Consider the following 22,106-nt stretch of genomic DNA (forward strand, 5'->3'; position numbering starts at 1 on the left):
CTTCGCTAAGGAACTATAGACTAACTGACAGTAAGGACAAAAGGAAGCTGGTTTTGAAAATGTCTTCAAATGCATTTCACAGCAGACAGGATTCAAAGTGTCCCATGTTGGCTGTGCATCGTTCTATTTGTGTCATAGATTTAATGTAGAGTTTGATGGAGGTGGAGCTGACAGCAAGTGAGAAATAAGGAGATTTTAACCACCTAAAGCTGCTTAAGAGACAATAATGTTTGTGTTCGAGGTCCAAAATGCAAGAAGAGATGCTGTAACTTGCTTTTCACTCTGAGAAGCACTATGAGCCTCGCTGCAAATGTATTTCACTCCTTAAATAATCTGGTCATTTTATGCCGGCGTCTTGTGCGTAGGAGCCGACTCATTTCCATGATTCCTCCACAGCTCAAGCGTAAATTAGAGCGATGACATTCATGAGAATACAGAGAGCACAAGGTTACATTATAGTCAAACTTAGACAATGCCTGCTTTTGGAAGTTTACCGCCATTCTTCCTACGCTTTCTGACTTGTGCAGGATTTTTACAGCTGCAGATCTTCATCGTAAATAAAACACAACTGACAGACTGTACGGTGAAGAAGTGAAATGAGGGGAAGGAGGTGAGCTCAGTGAGGAACAGGAAAGCTGGATGACAGGATGGTCGAGTGGAGAACAATGGAGGAGCAGGATAGTTGATCAGCTGATGGGAAACAGGTGGAGCTGCAGAGGGAAACAGGAAGACAAAGCAGCAGAAGGAGGAGATGCAGCTTTCAGAGAAGGAGAGGGGAAACCAGCCGGCTGCAAATAAAGCCCTTCTCTTTGCTGTCTACATGTAGTTAAATGTGCATCTTTAGTAGCATCTAGTGGCAGGAAAACACAACAGCGTGGCCTCTCTGCACGGCAACACAGACATCCCACCTGTACAAACCCACACAGGTGAGTTAGCTGGTGCAGTGTATGTGTTTGATTAAATGAAGTTAATTGAAGATGCCGTATAGCTCACATTTGCTTCGCTTATCAGGCTACACAGGCTTATTTTTAAGAGGGTTTAACGCTGGATTGGAATGACTACTATCCTGCTAAAGTTCAAGACTCTCAGATAAAGCGGCTGCAGGTTCGGAGCACCAGAACCATCGGTGTTGGTGCTCTGAGCCTGCAGCGTTTCATGAAAATTAGTCTGACTAAGGAGAAGTTTAATGTGCCTGCAGTGAACCACCAGTAAAAGGAAGGCGAAGCAAAAATGCACCAAAATCAACAAAGACTGACATCACAAAGAATATATATACAAAAATGGACACACAAGTGTTTAAACTGAGATTAAAAACACCCTAAATTTATGCTAGTGAAAACAGTCAGCATGTGCAGCGGCCAGCTAGGGTCTGCTGCAGCTTCTGCTTAAACATGTAAAGGGATGGAAGAGATGACAGAGATTTCTGGAGGGAATTCCAATCAATTTCTGCAGCAAAGCGAAAGGAATTCTGTCCAAAGACAGTGCAGACCTTGGGGATAGAGAGTGTTATGAAATGTTAAGGTTGAACAACTGATTTAATTAAATAATGTTGAAATCACAATACAGTTAAATGCAGGAGGAGCAATCTTTTGATACAAGTAAAATACTATAAATGAAGCTTTGTGGTGCAACAGACTTCCAGTCTTATTCTCCAGAACAACAGATTTGTAAAGACTGCAGCAAAAATATTCATTCCCACTTGTATTGTGATGAAACGTGTGTTAAAAAATAATCAGAATATGATTATTTTTGCATATAATTCAGCCCTACTACACATCTGTTTGTCTCCTATATAATGTTTCATTGTTTATAAAATCCCACACAGATGATGTCTGTTTTATTTCAAAGAGAGGACAAACCTTTTTAGATTCAAACATTTATGGTAAGCTGCATTTGAATGTAAGTATTTTGTTCTCATATTAGGTCTTAGCCACACAATAGTGCTGAGTATGATCATGCTGGTCAGCTGTTTTGCATTTTAAATTTGTGCTGTATTTTGTGCAAAAGTTCAGTCTTTTTGACTATTTACAGACTGTTGTCTTGACTGTACTGATTTTCAAGGCAACCAAAGGTGAAGAGTTTAATCCATTAGCGTATTAGCTGTAACCCTACTGTATCAGAGTATAAACTGTGCTGAGAAAGGATTGGTTGGTGCTTAGCCATGAGCAAGAGAGCGGTTGGGGGAATTACTGTTTGGATAAGAGCAGAAATCCAAGTAGTATGTGTTTAGTTTGGGTGTTAAATGGACTGCTAAGTAGATCACATGGTGTCAGTTGTTGGTAGCTAGCATGTCGTTGGGTGATTGATGCTGAATGTGTGCAGTTTATTGGATTGTAGCTGAAGAAGACTGCTCAGGCTGCATGCTAGTTAGCTTAACCCTCATGTTGTCCTGCAGGTCAAATTGATCCGTTTTAAAGTTTAAATATGTGGGGAAAAAAAGCTTATTTTCACAGTGAAAATTTCCACATTTTCAACATTTTTGGAGAATTTTTTGAACATTTTTTGGTGGAAAAAAAGAAATGTAAAAAAATGTTTTCTTTAAGAACATTCAGAAAAAAAATCAACCAAAATCCAGCGAAATTTCCTGGACTTTGGTTGATTTTTTTTTTTTTTTTGTAAATGTTCTTAAAGAAAATATTAGAAGTTTTACTGATATATGTGTACTCACTTTAGATATTTTTCGGATTTCTTTAGAAGATTTTTAATCATTTTTTGAAAATGTTTCCAAGAATTTTCTTGCCAAATTTTGGAGGTTTGTTTTTTTTATGAAACTTATAAGGGAAACTTTTAAAGAATTTTCTTCCTGAATATTTTGAAAATTTTTAGAAATTTGGGGATTTTTTTGCTGAATTTTTGGATTTTTTTTCAGACAAGGAAACAATATATTTCAGTGCCCGTAAATGAGGACAACAGGAGGGTTAACGTCCCTGTCTGATGGATGATTTACATCCTAAAATGTCATTCTACAAAGAAATTTGTAGATATTATATCCATGTAGAAATGATTGTTTTTTTTTTAATGAAAATGATCCATTTCTGGATTAAAATGGTTTAGATGTAACTCTACACTTGAATGTGCAGAGCTATCCTGACTCTCAGAGCTGCTTTTGCTACACAATGTCATATTATCGGCGTAATTCAGCCAATCTTGGTCTAACTGGAAACCGCTTCCGAAGAATAAATCATTTTCAGTCTGGTGGTGAATGAGTGAACAGATTGGTTTCTGAGGTTTGTTTCGTGTGAAACGCTGAAAGTCTGAATCTGTGTGAGACTGTCATCAGCACACTGCATTGGCTGGTTATTTCACTCATGATGGAACTGGAATAAATCTGTCTAAACACACCATTGGCTCAGTCATAGTTCAGACTAAGCTGATCGATTGTAGATTGGAAGCTGGGTCATGCCACAGAGGATTTGCTCTCTGAACTCTGAGGCAGCTCAAAGGCGCATTAAGTGAGTCCTGGAGACTGATGCTGTAGATTTATGAGCCTGATACCCACTGCAGGATCTGGTGATATCATTTATTAAGCATACAGGGCTTCTATGAGAAACCAACATCCAAGGCTGAGAAATGAATCAACGTGGAAATACAAAAAGCTGTAATTCTCCAAATAGCCACTTGAGGCTGAGTGGATCCCCTTAGAGCACCATGATAAAATGCAAGACTTTGTAGCAGAAGTAAACATGTTTAAAGCCAGTTTTGGTCTTTATAGCTAATTCTCCGTTTGGTGAATTGTTATATAAGTTAAGCGTTTAGATTGTGTTACGGTTTAAAGAGTAATTAATGGTGTTGCCATCATAGAACAGTCCAGGGAGCAGAAACAGTTGCTTCAGTTCCATTCAGGCTCCACGTCTTTGCTCATTTTTAGATCATTTAGGAGCTGGACGCTGCCAAGTTGACGACACTGAGTTTAAAGTCGCTGTTTGTGAAACCTGGGCGACGTCATGGAGACTCATCCATCTTTTCATACGTTCTAAATGAGGAGCGCTCGCCCAGCTTTTCCTGTGTGTTTACAATAGAGCCATGTTCTGAGTCTTCAAAGTAAAGATGACATCAGTGCACCATTTTTCTGGTATGACAGGACACCATGACCAAGCAAAACCACCTCAGAATCATTTTCAATCTGCACAGAATGTATTGCAGCAGGAAGCGAACGTCGCTCTCCACTAGGCAATCATGACACATTTTCAAACTGTGAATGCAGCGATGAGAGCATGGACTCTTTATTATACAGGCTATGGATGAGAGTGGAGCTGAACTGATGAACAGCTGGGAGGAGTGAGGGGGTGTTTGATCTGTGGAGAGGCCGGACGAGTCTCTTAGATGTGCAGGAAACTGACTAAAATGCAAACAAAGCCCTGATGTTATTGTTCGCTTGGCAACAGGAGGAAGTGAGCACTAAACCCTGGAGGTCCTTCACTTCTCTGTGTGTGGAAATTCATTTAGCGATGATTAAATCTATATCAGCATTAAATCTGTAGTGTTTTTACGGCAGAACTTAACTCACCTCTTGATAATTAATCAATTTTTTTTTGCATTCTGTAGCGTCATTTGTGAATGTAACATTCATGTATGGCAAATGCATTTTTTTCAAATTCTCCAAAAGCATCTTTGTAACTTTCAGTAGTTTCTTTCTAAGCTGTTTTCCATGCTAGGAGCATTATGATAGGAATACCAGTTATCGTCTAGATTCTTTTGTGTTATGACCCATAGCAAAGCCTAATGAGGAAAATATCACAATAAACTAAATTTCAACCTTATTTTTTATTTTTTTTTAAATTCTTTTTAACATGCACATCATTAAAGCTGCAGATTTCCCATGAATAAACATGTTTACAGTCATGAAAGTAAAAATGACAAGACGTAACAAGCTTGTCTTTTTGGATAATAGCTCACACTCGCAGCTGGAAGCCTTCCAGCGTATTGTTTCTGTTTTTAGAATGTCATGGTTTTATCTAAGAGAGGGATGAAAACACTTTGGATGGAATCCAAGCAGCAGAAAAGCACTTCAGTGGTTTTGTCAGTTAAACATACCAATACAGCAACAGAATTTAAAAATTAACTTAATAAAAAGTAGAAAGGATTGAGAGTTTATAAAAGCGGACGTATTAAAAGTAAGTACAGATAGTGAAGGATTACCTCAGCATTAAATTATGGATGCATCAACGTCTAAGCTGTATTTAAGAACGACTAATCATTTACTTCTACTGTCGGAAGGTTAAAACCTCATTGTTACTGCCTGGGGATTTATAGTTTTATAACAGTTGAAGGATAAAAACTGTCTAACCCATAAATATTTCCATTTCTAAAACTTCTAAATGACAGAATTGCATTATTTAAGCTAAAACTAAATGACACATGTTAGTTGTTTTACTGTTAAAGAGTACAAAAGTCTATCTTTGGTTGAATATGTGAAACCAAATCTAAGATACATTAGCATGGTTAATAAAATGAATGCAATGTTTGGAATTATCTGAGTGGTACTGGACAAAACAAGGGCTCACATGTCATGAGTTTCTGGCCAAGTTTCCACGTTTGACCCAACTGATCAAGTCCGATTCGATAATATTAAAGATGTTTGATTTATTTGAGTCAATAATTTGGATGGTTATGATCATCACACTACTGTCCAGAGCACCTTGGAGAATCTGTTTCCAAGCACTGCTGCTGACATTAGCTACAGATCGCAAAACTCATTTCAACTCATTTCAATAACATCCTGTCATGTGTGATGCGATTTCAAAACTCCTGATTGTGTAAAAGTGACAAACTGCAGCAAATTATCTGCATAAACATACACCTAATAACTCCACATCCCAAATAAGCGGTGATTTCCTGAATAAAACATCTGCAACGCACAGACACATCTCACTGAAGAAAATCTGGATGGCAGTCTGGCTCACTGTCGACGCTTCACCCACGAGTACTTGAAGGCATCAGCGTATCCCTGTGTTAAATACAGATCCATCAAAGAGCGGTAGATTTACATGACAGACACTTGTGGTAAAAGAGGGGAGTGGGAGGACTGAAAGAAGCCTCTGAGTGCCGCTCGCTGTCAGTGAAGATCAGTGACAGCGAGACAAATCGTAGAATTTGAAGGACTTCCTGAATCTAATCATGACTAGGTTCAGTTGAAACACAGAAATCCTTTTGGTTCAAACACATCAAAATAAAAACACCACACTGGAACACAAAGTAATCTCTGTCCCACCACTTCAAATTCTCTCTCTTCTTTAAAAAGTGTAATAAATTATAGTAGCAGATGTTTGTGCATTCATGTTTGACAGTATTAAAACTCCAGTGAATGCTGACCTCAGTTATCGCCTGAATGTTAGCAGCTCTGGTATCACAGCAGCAGCACACAGACACTGAGCAGACTCTAACTGAACTCTAATCTACAAACCACCGTCAGAAATAAACAGTAATTCTATCTGAGCCTGAATGCTTCTGAGCAGCTCAGCAAAAACAAACTAGCACGCTGAAAGTGAAGGCTGTGGATGCTCAGTTTTCTCTCTGTAGCTTAGCTTTATAGTTTTCTGCTTTAATGATGAATGGATAGCTTTTGACTTTCAAATCCAGGCAGACTCATGACTCCTCCAGTCCAGCTGGACCCGTCACCAAAACATTATTTGTCAGTCTAATTTCAGAAGTTTAGTGTGAGTCCAGGAGCTGCAGCTAATTGTTGATTTAATAGTTATTATTCAGATGTGGCTGATTTCCTTTGAGATAGTTTTCTTTGAACATTGTGTCTCCTTACATGTCAGCTCTTTCTAGTCTCGGGCTGCTTTGTACTGGTAGATCTTAATGCAGTGATGCATGCTGTCTGAAACGGCTAGCTGACCCTCAGGTAACAGCGTCAGGCCACGAGGACTACTCAAGCCCTGGTTTACTATGGGCCACCCTGTTCCCTGAGCAGGATATAACAGGACTCTGTGCTGCTCCCCCCAGTCTGCCACCAACACATTACCATCTGTATCTATACAGATACCCCAGGGGCAGGCCAGGACTGGCCCCATGCCGGCACATACACCCAGAACCCTCACCGTGTTCCATCCTGGCTCCAGGACTTTGACACAAGGCACTCGGCCTGTTTCGTTGCCCCTTTCGGACACTGCTATCATGCCTGAGCTCAAGCAGGCTGCCACTAAGTATGGTCTGTGGAATCCGGTCACCACTGTGCGCTCCAGACGGGAGCCAGTCTTAGTTTCAAGCTTCAGGGCAACGAGGGTACCTTTCCGGATATCAGCCACTAGGAACTCATCTAGCCTGGTCACAGTCACACCTCTGGGAGCTTCCAGTTCATCTTTAGCAGAGCCCAACCCAGACCCTCCAAAGGTCTGGAGCAGGCGGCCATGTCGGCTGAACACCAGCAGGGCTCTCTCTGCTGCACAGCTCAGTGCAATCAGACCCTTGGCATTGACAGCGATGTCAAAGTAGTTTCGACATCGTCTGGCAGAACCATCAGCAGTTGGGGAGGTCACTTGCTGGAGGACATTTCCCCGAGGATCTGTCACCTGTTTCAGAATTCAAGTTAGTTTTAACCTCATAGATATCTACTGTGGATCATACATGTTTGACATCACACATACCTGAACACGTGCATTTCCGCAGTCCACTATAAAGAGTTGGCCCTGGGGAGTTGCATGGATACCGCTGGGCAGGGTAAGGTCAGCCCGACCCGAACCTTGCTTTCCAAACTGCCCAATGAGAGGGACGTCTCTGGGGTTAAATAGCGAGAAGGAGGGATCACCTTCTTCCTCTAATTCCACAAGTGCTGGTTCTCCTCTTTCTCCTCTGCTTCTCCTTGGGTCTTGAGAGGAACCATCTATGACCGACATGGATAAAGACCGAGCCACGAGCTGTTGTTTTAGTGCAACTGCTGCAACTTTTTTCTGTGGCTGGTGCAACATATTCTGACCTCTGTATGTCGGGTAAGATGAGGTCTGCCCCATGTCAGAAACCCGAGGTCCCCTACTGAGAGCTGGAGAGGCTGAGGTGGAGCTCGACATGGAGTTGAAGTTGCTACACTTAGCTTTCCACACTCCATGATCATTGGTCCCACCACTGATCAGCGGACGTGTTTTGTGCGTCAAGTCAACTGCAGACTTTGATAAGCGGCAGCTGTAGTTCAAAGAGCCTCTGTTCAGACTGTAGTCATGAGACGGGCTGACAATGAAGGTGTAGCTGGAGTCAAGGCTGTCTGTTGGAGATGGAGCTCTACCAGAATCACCGAGTGTGCCCAGAGAGTGTTCATCCGAGGACTGGCTGAGGCGAGAGTGAGGGCGACCCCTAGAGGTGAGGTCGAGGCAGCTTTGGCTGGCCAGAGAGTCTCTTGGAGTCATCCTGGGAGATGCTAGGGCGCTGTTCCCGTACCTTAGCAGTCTACTACTGGACTCTTGACTCACTTTTCCTTTATCTCCATTCTGACTGTCTAAGCTCAGGCAGTGACCCAGCTTAGCATGGTCCTGTCTTCGTTCAGGTGAGGAGGATGGCATTCTATTGGAGGGCACAGAAAGAAGTTTCCTCTGGTTTCTTGGTGAGTGTTGTTTTCCATTACTGTTCATCTTGTACACCTGATCCTTGCCTTCAGTATCCATGTTTTTTAGCACCGTAGGGACAGCCAGAAATGCATCCTCCCCCTGCGACTGGAAGGAACCTGAATCTATCTCGTCTTCTTGGGAAGTTTCCCACTCAGATTGTTCACACTTTGGAAGCCAGCGATTTATGTTTGCGGCAGAGATCTTTTGTTCCTCCTCTGAACCCAGATCACTCCGGTTAGAGAGGCTGATCTTTCTGACTACCCTCCCTGTTGATGAGGTCCAGCCCTGTCCTTGATTGCTCTTTTCTGTTCCAGAACCTTGATGGTTTGTATCTTCAGACAGGATCTCCTGTAAATGGAGAGCACACATCTGTCCCTGTGGACCACAACCACCAACATGCAGGCAAAGGCTTTGTTCGTGCACCCGAATGTCTCCGAAGGCGACGGCATTAGGTTGGGGGCTGGGTTTGAAGTTCACTTTCTTCAGGGCAACTGAGATTTCCCAGGGCTGTAGGAACTCTGCCACCTCCTTTAGCAGCAGGTTCTGGTTTGGAACACTTTCATTCAGAACTGACTGGCCAGCATCCTGAACCCGCTCCTGAAGTTGAGCCACTTTCCGAAGCCTTTGGTCCAGCAGGGACTGACTGACCCGGGCAGCTGCTGTGTTTTCCCTCTGGACCTGCTCCAGACGCTGCTGAGTGTCCCGGTGGTCCTGCTCCACCCTCTCCAGCAGGCGGCGCTCTTCTCTCCTTGCTCCCAATATGGCTCGTTCAACACCTCGCTTGACAGATTCGGTCTCGGTCATGTGACGCTCCTGCAGGCGTCGTAGCTCGGCCTCGGCCTGGGCGAGGTCGCACCGAGCCTGAGTTAACCAGCATGGAGGGGATGGACCGTCTGACTGATAATCAGGACTGTGGGCCGGGACTGGACAAGTGGGGCTGCTACCCACAGAAGTTCCCACAAACATCATGGACGGATGGGTCTTTACTCTTCTAGCATTCAGCTTTAATTCCTACAGAAGGACATATTAAAGGAAAGACAAATGCACACATAAACAATACAGTATGAATATAATAAAGGCCCACTGGTGAATCATACGTCAGGTAATTAAAGGGAAACTAGCCAAACATGAACAGAGCCCTCGCCCTGCTGATAATTAGTCCGGGACGGCCAAAAATCGTACAGTGTGTAGAGGCCCGTAGATTATAACACCATATTAGAACCAATCTGTACAGGAAACTGTGCTGTTTTTATGCTATGAGGGAAGATCGCCAAGTTTGTTTGGTACACCATTATTAGAAAGGCATTGCAATACACTGCCATTAAAAAACACTCAATGCATTATTTTATTAGTATCTATGCTTTTACAATGACAGTTTGTTAAAAGAAGCCACATTTCCTGAGTCTGACGTATTTATGCATTTATAAAGTCCTAATTTTAGTCTTGTAACGACGCTGTTCATTAGAAATCCAGAAGAAAAATCAACCAAAGGCTCAGATGCTGCCACCAAAGTAACTTATTTTCACTGGAATAACTTTTTAGAATTGCTAATTAATATATTTTTCTGAAGTCCTTCAGTGTCAGAGAAACTTCAGTTTTGACTCTTGTTGCTGTTTAATGGCAAAACTGGTGCAACACTTCATATTTGGGGTCATTTTTGACTGCAGTTAGAAACCCTCTAAAATAGTTTGGCTTCAGCATTAAACAGGCCCAACAGATAATCACATCTCTACATATTTTGAAGCCATTTAATCTAAAATTCAGCTCTATTTATGTATATAGTTTGCAGGTAACTTTATGCACCTTATAAGTGAATTATAGATGCTTTTAATGCAAGCCATTCCTATTTTAAAAAGAGAGGTAACAGGCCCTGTGGTAAATTTTTAAGGAATGGTCAGCAGAGTGGCCCTTTTTAAAATATAGTTAAATATTTACTTCAAAAAGGTTCTGAAGCTCCTAATAGGCAGTTTATTGTCTGGTGTATCTGTGCTAACATCAAGACAGAGACATCCAAATATGAAACACTTGACTAAAATGAAAACGTCTCATCAGACACGGTTTTCTTAATGTGTAAAAGCACGGCAGGCAGAAATTCTGAATCCGGCTCGCTCTAATCCAGTCTGGCAAAGGCGATGGAAGGAACCACTTTTGCTTCTTTTTTTGACTCCTGGCACCAGAGAGGCGTGCTGTTGTGCTAACTGGCTGCCAAGTGAACAGCTGCTTGTGAAAAGGTGATACAGATACGAGGCGGTGGGCAGAGAGCAGTAGCACAGAGGAGGAAGAAAGTTTTGGAATCTATTAGCATTTCAAATGGAGGCAGACAGCCAGAAGCATCCAGAGTGGGAGGTAAGGAGAGACTTCTCAGCTCCCCGGCTCTGTGAATAGACCCCGCTTTGATATTTTATTCATGAGCCGAACAAAGTGATGCGGAGACGTGGCGCTGAAAGATGTCTGTCCTCTGTGTGATGTATTGTGATAACGCTGGAACCCCGGGGAGGCGGCGGATAATAAACAGAAAGCAGCATTTAGATCAAGCAAACGTCAGGAAATTTATGGCCTTGAACAGGTCTTTTTTTTTTTCATATAGGAGCTTAAACAGTTTCCAGTCTTCTGCATAAATACTATTTAATGTTTGCTGCTTCTTTGTTAAGTTTTAAGCATGAATTTAAAAAAACAAACAAGCTAATTTAACAAAAAAATGCATCAGAACTAAGCAACATGACGGCAGTATATTAAATAAATGACAAAATTAGCAACGGTCAAATATTCTGCCAACTTTTAATACTGAAAAACTTCTTTAGCATACATATTCAATAATTAAGAGCAGATAAGAGCAGGGTCAATGTATAATTTTTGTATCGTAGTTCACATTTTTGCTGTTTTCAGGCCTAAAACCAACATGGCCGCCTACAACCAAACACCACATGGCATTTTTACACAAAGATTCTTCTAAATATTTTATATACAACAGTGATAATGCTATAAATCCACACCTGACTTACACACTACTTTATATTAAATAACTCAGAAAGCCTTGGAGTCTTTAAAATCTCTTCTTCAGGAGGAAATGACATCATGTGGAGCAGGTCATGTGATCTGGAATTAACACACTTACTGCTGTATGCCTCACAATGAATGTGCCAGTTATACAGCTGTTACAGAAAAAATGGTAGCAAGTATTGTTTATATTCAATCTGTCAAGCCTTGGATGGTGAAACACTGCAGTGTATAAAGCGGCATGAAGAAAACACAGGATGGCTGATTTTCAGTCATAAATAAACAAAAGTAAAGTATTTGCTAATTATTTTTCAGCACTCTTCACATCGGATTAATGTGTGGCTCTGCAGGTAACATGCGGGTTAAGATGAGGCTGTGGAAGCAAGAAAATACAACTTTTCCATGCAGTTAACATGTCTGAGTTCTACCAGGTTCATTCTGGGACTTAAATCGTTAAAAAAAAAACCGTTAGAGAGGAAAAGAAAAGATTAAAAACTAGATGCAGAAGCCTTCATTGTCTGTTTAAAAACACCAATGGGAATGTGTGATATTAAACCTCTGATGCTCTGATTAAATATTAATCATAAACTTAACCTGCAGAGACTGATTTTACCGTAAACCTGTTGGGTAGCATTTGCTTTTAATTAAACCCAGCCAAAGCCTTTAATCAGATCTAATTGTACTGGGCTCTGTGGGGACTCGTTTTCTCAGCTGTATGCAGGAAGTTGATCTTTAAGCTACGGCATCTGGCTGCTTGTTGTTGTGCTTGTTTATTAGACATTTGTGTAGTTGTTTGCATTTCCAGTCGAACGTTTGCATATTACAGATGTAGGAACTACAGATGTTTCTGGGCTGTCCTGACGGGTTAGTTTGTTGGAACGTATAAACGCTGTAATATCACAAACTGGGAGAGCTCAAGCAACAATCTGACCGTGAATAAACATGAGACCAAATTCAATTTATTGCCGATATTTCCAAGCAACGTGTGACACCTTGATGTGTTTCAGTCCTCGAGTTTTCTACAGTTTTCAACCCTCATGAATGGACAATAGTTTTAGCTTAGCATTAGCTCTTGGACAGTCAATCTCAGAAACTGATGTAGGGGAAAAAACACACATTTAGGTTTTTTCACTTGAGTTTTGAAACAATTAAAAGTGTTAACGAGTGTGAGCAGCCTTCAGCAGGTGACAGCTGGAAATGGAGACACAAACGACAATCAGATGTTTTCAGCTACAACATTAATATAAGCTATATGTGTGTTTTAAATTAAGGGCTGTGAACAGATTTATGTCATAACGGTAACGCTGCTCTTTAAAAAGTAATTTAAGAGTAGATCCATTTCTACCACTTAATGCTTAAATGCAGCATTTCAAGATAAAAATTGTAATTCATTGATTCTTTTTCTTCTCTTTATTTACAGGATATTTTCAGACAGCAATAAATATGGAAATATTTCAGATGCAGTTTGACTAAAAATAAACTCCTTTGAATGACATTTTAGTTGATAAATGGTCTATTTGTGTGAATTTCTCACTTGTAAGACTGCTTAAACTCGTATTTTTTGTTTTCAAGATTAATTTTTCCATGCTTGAAATTAGCAATCGCAGCTTAGAATGAACAAAAAGTAAATTATGGACAATTTCATCGTGAAATAATTCATTTTTTTAAAGTGACGACATGAACAAAAACATGAAAAAGACAAAAACTGCTGAAGTAAATTTAAATAGAGCGACATGATTTAAAAAATGCTTGTAAATTTAAAAAAAAACTGTGTCCGTGATTATAATGATTAAGGAGACAACCCATAAATTCTTCTTCTATAACGTAGGGAACAACTTAATTTTTTATCAGTAATCAGCTTTGACTGTCTTCATGAAGTCAGTGGCAAAATAAAAATATCTCTGAAGAGGAAAAGCTAATTCCTAATTTCATGAGTAGTTCTCTTAACTTATGAACTGTTCTATAGCTTCTTTTGTTGAGCCTAGATATTGTTGTTATGATTGTTATTATTATTATAGAGGGTAAGAAGGTGTTGTAGAGGTTGGCTGTATTTAATGTATCTGAATTATTATTGCATTAATAGTTGAACCAGCAGCCTAATGTCAGTCTGCTGGTAGAAGTTACAAACACTTTAATATTTAAACATATATTCATGTGACTTCTTTGTATTTTTGACCCTTGAGAACATTTCTGTTTATTTAGGGTAAAGTAACGAATGCAGAACTTTGACTTTCTTCGTTTTGGTGCAGCTAATTGGACCCAATTGATTTTGAGAGCTGCTTCTTCCACCTCCTGCAGTGCAGTTCGTTACGTTGTAGATGAGGTGTATCTGAGGCAGTGTGTCAGTTCTGTTGGTTTCTCCTCGTATTACCAAACTACATTATAGATGAAGGAGTCCAGTTGCTCATCTTTGTGAATGCTGGATCACATTAAAGGAAGCAAATGAGGAAAAACAGTATTTATGCTACAAATTTAGGCTTTGATATTAACCCTCGTGTCGTCCTGCGAGTCAAAATCGACCCGTTTCAAAGTTGGAAAATGTGGAAAAAAAACAGTATTCTCACAGTGAGACTTCTGATGTCCACATTTTCAACATTTTTGTGAAATCTTTGAACATTTTTTGGTGGAAAAAGAGAAATGTTAAAAATGTTTCTTAAGAACATTCATTAAAAAAAAATCAACCAAAATCCAGTGAATTTCACTGGATTTTGGTTGATTTTTTTTTTTTTTTTTGTGAATGATCTTCAAGAAAATATTAGAAGTTTTACTGATATATATGCAATCACTTGAGACATTTTTAGGATTTTTTTAGACATTTTTAGGTTTTTTTTGGGAAGATTTTTACTTTTTTAAAAAAAATATTTTTAAGAATTTTCTTGCCAAATTTGAGGAATTTTTTTTAAAAAATAAAACTTTAAGGGATTATTGCAATTTTCTTCCTGAAGGTTTTGCAAATTTTCAGAAATTTGGGGAACTTTTTGCTGAATTTTTGTATTTTTTTTTCAGACAAGGAAACAATAGCTTTTGGGGCTATAAAAAAAAGAGAAAAAAAAAGAAGAAAAAAAAAAGCTTTTGGTGCTTGTAAATGAGGACAGCAGGAGGGTTAGAAAGAATCAAAAATGGCTGTAATTAAGTCAAATATGCATCAGAAATGACCTTCTAATGTTCACCTTTTCATACAAAACCGACGTGAAATCACAGAATACAGAAACTCTACTAGATGACGAGACCACGACACTCCTGCAGAACGGTGTCTTACCTGTCGTCAGGTAGCAGCGCCGCTACGACCCCATGCTCTGCTCCGCTCATCTGCTCACTCCTTCAGCTCCAGCCTCCGGCGCTCCTCGCTGCTCTTCCCCTGGTTGCTAGGAGACGGCCAAGCCGACTCCAGTTTCTCTGTATGCAAACTTAACGTGCATCCGCTCTGGGTTTTTGTCTTTGCTTTTCAGGCTGTGAGCTTCACTGTTTGTGTGTTTTTAGGAAATGCAGCAAATCCATTAGTAACACAAACCGCAGTCATGTTCTGCATGTTCTGTTGTCGTGATGGAGTCTCATGGAAGTGTTTCTGTTGAGGTTGATGGCAGGGATTTCCTTTGTGATCGGCGTTAAACAATGATTTTCTAGACTGGGGCTATTAGAGCTGCAAAGGGTGGAACAGTTCCATATTAATTAAACCCTACAGATTAAGAATGGGATGTCATTAAAGTTGATATGCGTGTAAAGACAGACGCCCCAGTACCTTTAGCTACACTGTTTATATGTTGGCATTTCAGATGGATGGATAGGTGGATAGGTGATGATGGATAGACGATAGATGGATAGATGATAGATGGATAGATATGTCTATCCATCCATCAGCAACAGATGGATAGATGTATAGACTATGGACAGATAGATACTTTGTTAATCCTGAGGGGAATTCAAGAAGGAATGCTTGAAGAAGTGCTTTAAATGATCGCTGTATTCCTAGCAGGGAAATTATAAATAGTTTAGAACTAATTGAACTAATAGGTTTCTAACAGATGATCTGCTCATAGAAGTGGGTCTTCTCCAGGTTTCTGCAACTACAATGTGTGGAATATGAGGCAGCAGCATGCAGCTCCCGCTCCATGGATAAATAATAAATGACCGCCGCTCTGAGCATGCTAACATGCTCTCTAGTTAGGAGAAGCTCAGGCTCAAGGTGTGCCAAGGGAAACATGAGGGCTCATCTGATACTTCTGCTACACAAAATAATGTCATTTTTAATGTAACTAGACTTAAAATGTAAAAAAAAAGAAAGATCTATCCATCCAAACAGATTCATAACGCCATTACAACAAGTGGCCTGTGTGTTTACGTTTAATCAGACAAAAACAAAATGATAACATGATTTGTGTAATGACTGTTTTTTTTTTGAAAATCGATGTCCACAGAATCCATCCTTTGCAAACATTTTCATTCATTCTATGTAAGCAGCTGAGCAATGCATTCTGGGAGCATCTCAGTGTGTTTTAGGAAACAGGGCTGGCTGCTTGGCTGCTCCTCGTTTGCATGAATTTGAGGTCAGTGCTACTTCATGGAAATCATCCAGCTGCCACTCTAACTACTGGAAAAAAACGGCTTATTTCTCACTGTGAACGTTTTCACATTTTAGTGAAATACTCTACAAGAGTAAGTTTCCAAACAAACTGTTACTAAGAGCACTCAGCCTGTATTGGATTTCTGCTGGAGAACATTTAGAAATCTGTGGACGCCTCCAGATGTCTAGATATCAGCTCTGAAATCGAACTCTTATTAGCTATTTTTGTTGTTATCATTATATTTGTCCAAACAAATGTACCTTTAGTTGTACCAGGCATTAAAATGAACAAGAAAGTGAAGAAAAGAAGGGTGGTCTAATCATCTATTTGTAGTATTCACTGCTCAAAAAAATGAAGGGAGCACTTCCATCACAGTAGAACAGGAATTCAGCCTCATTTCTGGGATATCGATCAATCAGTACACATATATCAATGATTAAAGTGCTCCCTTATGTTTTTAGAGCAGTGTAGTTCTACAGATTTTAGGCGGCGTTGGTGTAAACTCAACAAGATGAAGCTTCCAACCCTGGTGGATCCACAAAGTGGGATGCTGGCTTTTCATTTTATGGATCTGCATGTATGTGAGAGTCTACAAAGTCCATGTGGACCCGCTGTCAACATCTACACTTGGTCCATTAACCTCCTGTTGTCTTCATTTGTGGGCACCAAAAAATATTGTTTCCCTGTCTGGAAAAAAAAAAGAAAAGAAAAATTCTGCAAAAAAATTTCCCAAATTTCAGAAAATTTGCAAAAGCTTCAGGAAGAAAATTCCAATAATTTAAGAATTTCCCTTAAAAAAATCAGAAAACTCCTGTAAATATTTTACTTTTGTTTTTAAAAAATCTCCCAAAAAAAATCCTAAAAATGTCTAAGATGATAGACACAGATATCAGGAAAACTTCCAGCATTTTCTTTAAGCGATTTCCGCTGGATTTTGGTTGATTTTTTTTTTTTTGGCTGAATCTTCTTCAGAAACATTTTTAACATTTCTTTTTTTTTCCACCAAAAAAATGTTCACAAATTTCCCCAAAATGTTGAAAATGTGGAGATAAGAAGTCTCACTGTGAAAATATTGTTTTTTTCCCCACATTTTCAAACTTTAAGGGGGGAGGACACCTTATATGCCTTCAAAAAATCTAAAACAAATTTTAAGTGCTTAAACTATTCATTAGGTATCAAAGAAATGTTTAGTCGGTGACATACAACAGCTTGGCGAGCACTTGTGCATGGTTCACAATCTTTATCTGCCATTTTCTCAAAATCTGTATTTTTTGGGACAGGCGTTACATAAAACCTAAAAACTTTTAAACTATTTGAGCAATCATAAAGATTTTTTCACAGATTGTTCTTAAGACAGTACTTCTTAAAATAATGGATGCCTTTTTAAATACTTTATAATCTGACCACTTAAGACCATTTTCATTCTGGGGTAAAGAGTTATCTGTATTGAAATGGTTGCTGTGGCAATAAGAAAAAGAGTTCTCCCCAAAGCACCCATTATTTGTTCTACAGTAGGTTACTCTATCAAAAGGTATCATAGTCATTAATCCAAAATCTATGGAGTAGATGGCATTTAAAGATGGGTCACCGGGAAATGTGTATTGGCATGTTTATGACAAGATTCTGTCCCCAGGGATCACTGCATGTAACTTGTAACTGTTAAAATGATCATTTGCAACTCATACGCTTTAAAATGAAGTATGGCATGTTAAACTGGGTCATATCAAACATTGTGAAGAGCCTGTACACTATAATGGCTTTGCGAACCTGTGAAATAAGGGACAAACTGACCCCTTAAAACGGGTCAATTTGTCCCGCAGGACGACACGAGGGTTAAACTCCACTGCAATGTTTAGAACAAACAGATTCTGATCCACAACGCAAACAAACAACAAAGTGAAAGAGCAAACGAGAAAGCGGCGCAACAACAGCTACAGTATCTGTCTGTGAGGGAGTGTAGAAGGCAAATAATTATTTCTAAAGTTCAAAGACACAAAGAAAAAGACGCCAGGACACGTGGAATATTGCTAGGCAAAGAATTTATAAATTAATAAAAACATTCCCTTTGTAGTGTTCTTCTGACAGCTTTTCCCACTTTGTATTTTTGTCCTTTTTTTTTCTAATGATTTCAAAATATAGAAAAATATTTCTGACAACATTCATCATTACATTATTCATGATTCTCATTCTGTCCTGTTGCTTACTTCACACACATCTGCGTTTCCACCCAGTGCTCTCTTATTTTTTTCTTCCTTTTTTTTTTGTTTTTACAGTATTTACACATTAAAATCAATCAATCATCTTTCATTTCAGCTTCAAACCAGGGACAACCGAGCATGGTTTGCATAGATCACAGGGGGGAGAAGTGAAAGAAAACGTGCTGAACGTGTTGTACATCCTGTGATGAGCATCAACACAAACCAAACATGGCGCAGCGCCGACAGGATCCGTCAGGAAATCAGTTAGAAGTGACAACCGAGTCCTTGAGGTGATGATTAAGTTGGAATAATCAGACATTTTTACTGTAAAAACAGCTGAAGGGAAGCCGAAGCTGCTGTTAGTGGAAATAAATGTTCAGTGAAAGACTTTGGGTCGCTCTTTGCATGAAGCTGTGAAGCATCTCCAGATGCTCAGGAAACTAAACGGATGTGAAAGACTATTCAAAATCACTGTAGTGTTCAAGTGAAGGAGTAAAAACAGCAGAAACAGCGAAAACACTTTTTTTTTTCAAGCTTAGCTTTGGGTTTTTGTCAGTTATCAGGAAACAAACATCTGACGGAGCAGAGCTGAGGTGAGACGTCTGTTTACCGAGCAAACATGAAAACTGATCCATTTCTGGAAGCTTTCACTCTTAGTAAACAGATTAAATATGTAAAGACTTCATCACAGCCAGCTTTTCTGTTTGTGCTTTGGCTTTAACATCCAGGCGTGGCAGCTGCTCCACCGTAGAAAGCCAAAACCCTTTTTTTTTTGTTTAAATCAGCGCTTGTATTTGTGTTTTCAACAGACTGAGCTCTGAACTTCCTCTCTGCTGACGTCTGAACAGCTGGAGTGCTCACTTCATTTGCTGCCGTTCGTTTTCACGGAGTACCAGCTTCCGTAAAGCCAAGTAATCCACCTGAAGCATCGATCTATTTAGCAAACCCTCTGCTTCATTTCACCGTGTGAGTTTGTGTCTGCTTACAGTCTGAGAAGTTCAGGAAGACGTTAAAGTCCCTGCTAGGAAACAATCCCTTTTAGAAAAACGCCACAAATACAAACGAAACACAAGCTACAATTTTAAAAAATAAAAAAACAGTTGTACATAGAATAAAATCCCAAATCAGGAAAAAAAAATCAATGCCAACAATTGAAGTTCTGAAGAGCAGCTCCCTTTTTGATTTTTGTGTTTAAAACAAACTAAACTGGCACCTTTTTAATGGGGTCATTTGGCGACACTTTGAATAAGTGCTGCATGGACAACAAATGAAATTATCAACGATTGTTTAAACAGATGCTGTTAGAGATTGTCTTTGGTGTCCATCAACATATCTCAGGAAGCTAATAACTGACTGATAAGTGGCTGTGAGGCTGAAAACCCATCCCACTCTGATCGATCTTTAACACGACTGTTTGCAGACATAGTTTAGTTTGAAAAGCAGCGGATGTACAGCAGACCTGGTGAACAGACGGACGGATGGCAGTGGGCCAAAGACAGACGTGATTTCTCTACTAATTTACTTAGCCGAGCGCTAACATTCAGAGCGAAACTTGTTCTCGCCGTCGCCACTGATCTCTAAAACCTACTGCATGGAAGCTAAATTAAGCCCAGAACTACTGACGAACCAAACACTATTAGACTAATTAATTAGCTATAAACCTGGCCTTAACTCGCATGCAGAATCTTCACGCTATCGGTATTTATTTAGAAAACTACGGGTTGTTACGAAATGTGTCTAGAAATTCGGTAGAAAAGTGACGTACGGCCACATTTACAAACATGACGAGCACGGCTATGGCTTAGACAAGCTGAAAAGGCCTCAACTTGTTCAGAGAGACGAGAATGTTGTCGAGGAAAACGTGTTAAATGTCGGAGAAAAGACGTCGCAGGATGGCAGGCAGTTTCTCTACTGCTGAGAGAGAATGGCTAGTATGTGCAACAAAAAAAAGAAGTGAAAAGGAGACGATTTGACTCTGAATTTTACAGGTTTGTAATGATGTTCTCATAATCTTCTACATTTCAGACCTGTAAAAATGAAGAATTAGCATTTTCAAAAACAAACGAAGAACACAGAACAATTCCAGGAAAGGAAAAACGTTGAATCATTTTAGACTTGGCAAACGCTTTAACACTGAGCGGCTTCATTCAGACAAAACTAATTCAATGAAACGCTGATCTGGCACCGGCTCGTCCACATCCTCACGTTTCCACTGGGTACCGAACGATGAAACGGGGAAACTGAACCGCAGCTGTTAATGAAATGAGTGTTTTTAAGAATAGCAGCATGTTAACTTCTAAGACGAACGGCTGTTTGTTCAGTTCGACCTGCTTCACCTCAAAGTTACTGAAACGGAAAAAAAAGGTGCTTTGTTTTTAAGCTCACAAACTAAAATGTGCTTAAAGAAGAGTCAGTGAACGCCTCATGAGACCATCCTTATTTTAAGTAAATGTAAATCACGCCAATGCTTCTAAGAAAGGAAAAAAGAAAAAAACCTCTGAGGTGTCTTCAAAAAGATTAACTTCCAAAGCAGCGCTGCCTTTTTCAGTCCCACAGCGTCTCTGATGGCAGCAGGTGAATGGCTTACTAATGGCCTGAAGAGCTGGAGTCATTCATTAAAACACACACACGCAGTGACACACACACACACACACACACACACACACACACGCCTGCCTCCTGATATGTCTAGAAAATGGTGCAAATGTCAAACGTTTAAAACATTTCTTTTGTAAATGGCATTAATTACTCCCAGTTTTCCAGTACTTCTGTGGTAGTCGTGCTGATTCACACACCTCTGGTTTCCAGTTTCCATCTGATGACTAGCAGTGCAGCCTTTCAAAATAAACTTCTGGCTTTTTCCGTGAGCCGTCCTTGACTGAGGATGAAGCGGAGATGATTCTTGTCCAGAGATGCTGAAGTGATTGGATCACTCTGAAGCTGATTGCACAGCGTTCTCCTGCCAAAACGAGTTTTTGGTGTTTGTTTGAATTTTGTTGAAGATAAAACCTTCTCTGTGCCACCTGAAAGCACCCTTTCAAAGTAAAAGAAAACGACTAGCACCGGTATGTGCACCTACTTCTTTAGTCTGTTTCCACTGTGTCACATTAAACCGTGACGTGGTGTGTGTATGTACAAGCTATAGAATGTAAATATAATACATGATATGCACAATATCACAAGTTTACAGATGAGGAAAACTCTTCCAGTCCTATAGGTATCCTAGGATCATTTGGTAGAAAAATGCCACTGGTTTCCTGTCTCTGTCTGCATCCTTACAGTGACAGAGAAGTCTGGGTGCTCTAGTCTGTCCTCTGGTGATGGACAATCCTTCACAGCCCGAGCAGAAACAAACGGAGGCTAAGAGCTAAACTAGAAGTCTGTTTTTCCCGTCTACTCCTCGGCCTCCTGGCTCTGAGGGAAGGGCAGGCTGACGGCGTGCTCCTGAGCCAGAGCGGCCAGCTCCTTGAGGAACTCGCAGAAGATGACGGCGCAGTAGACGGCGTTCTTCACCCGCAGAGCCTCGGCTTGTTTCTCCAGGCCGGACCCTCCTCCGCCGCCGCCGCCGCCCCGGAACAGAGCGCTGTGCAGTGATTGGCCGCCGTCCCGTACGTGTGCGAGGGCCAGCTGAGCGGCGTGTCGAGCTCGAGTCGGGCTGTTGGTGTGACGAAGGATCAGGTCCCCCAGAGAGGGCTTCCGACTCTTCACTGGAGGACAAAAGAGTAAGAGTTAGAGTTCTCACAGTGTAGACAACAACTTTATCACACTGACCACTGACTGAAGAGACGGTTTGATGAGCAGAACAGGAT

General features: G+C 40.3%; 2 protein-coding genes across 3 annotated transcripts in view; both read right to left on the reverse strand.

Moving 5' to 3' along the window:
• Positions 1-4,691: 4,691 nt before the first annotated feature.
• On the reverse strand, positions 4,692-14,962 carry LOC127537292 (uncharacterized). Its single transcript, XM_051959454.1, has 3 exons — positions 14,797-14,962; positions 7,590-9,551; positions 4,692-7,514 (listed from the first exon to the last, which is right to left on the reverse strand). Exons 2-3 carry the CDS (start codon positions 9,507-9,509, stop codon positions 6,771-6,773), a joined length of 2,664 nt encoding a protein of 887 aa, XP_051815414.1. The 5' UTR covers positions 9,510-9,551; positions 14,797-14,962; the 3' UTR covers positions 4,692-6,770.
• Positions 14,963-18,121: 3,159 nt separating this feature from the next.
• The window catches only part of fhip1b (FHF complex subunit HOOK interacting protein 1B), a 36,287-nt gene continuing 32,302 nt past the window's right edge, over positions 18,122-22,106 (reverse strand). For both annotated transcript variants that reach the window (XM_051958536.1, XM_051958537.1), the window contains exon 12: positions 18,122-22,004. In XM_051958536.1, coding sequence (XP_051814496.1) covers positions 21,691-22,004 — 314 coding nt within the window. In that variant the 3' untranslated portion in view covers positions 18,122-21,690. The remainder of the gene's footprint in view (positions 22,005-22,106) is intronic.

Source organism: Acanthochromis polyacanthus, chromosome 14 (assembly GCF_021347895.1).
Source record: "Acanthochromis polyacanthus isolate Apoly-LR-REF ecotype Palm Island chromosome 14, KAUST_Apoly_ChrSc, whole genome shotgun sequence".
Classification (NCBI taxonomy): domain Eukaryota; kingdom Metazoa; phylum Chordata; class Actinopteri; family Pomacentridae; genus Acanthochromis; species Acanthochromis polyacanthus.

What these genes read in the sequence shown, in the direction of transcription:
- LOC127537292 (XM_051959454.1), bottom strand. Translation starts at nt 9,509, where the DNA reads ATGATGTTTGTGGGAACTTCTGTGGGTAGCAGCCCCACTTGTCCAGTC. An exon ending in GCGGAAATGCACGTGTTCAG is followed by an intron (nt 7,515 to 7,589) that starts GTATGTGTGATG and finishes ATTCTGAAACAG; the next exon opens with GTGACAGATCCTCGGGGAAA.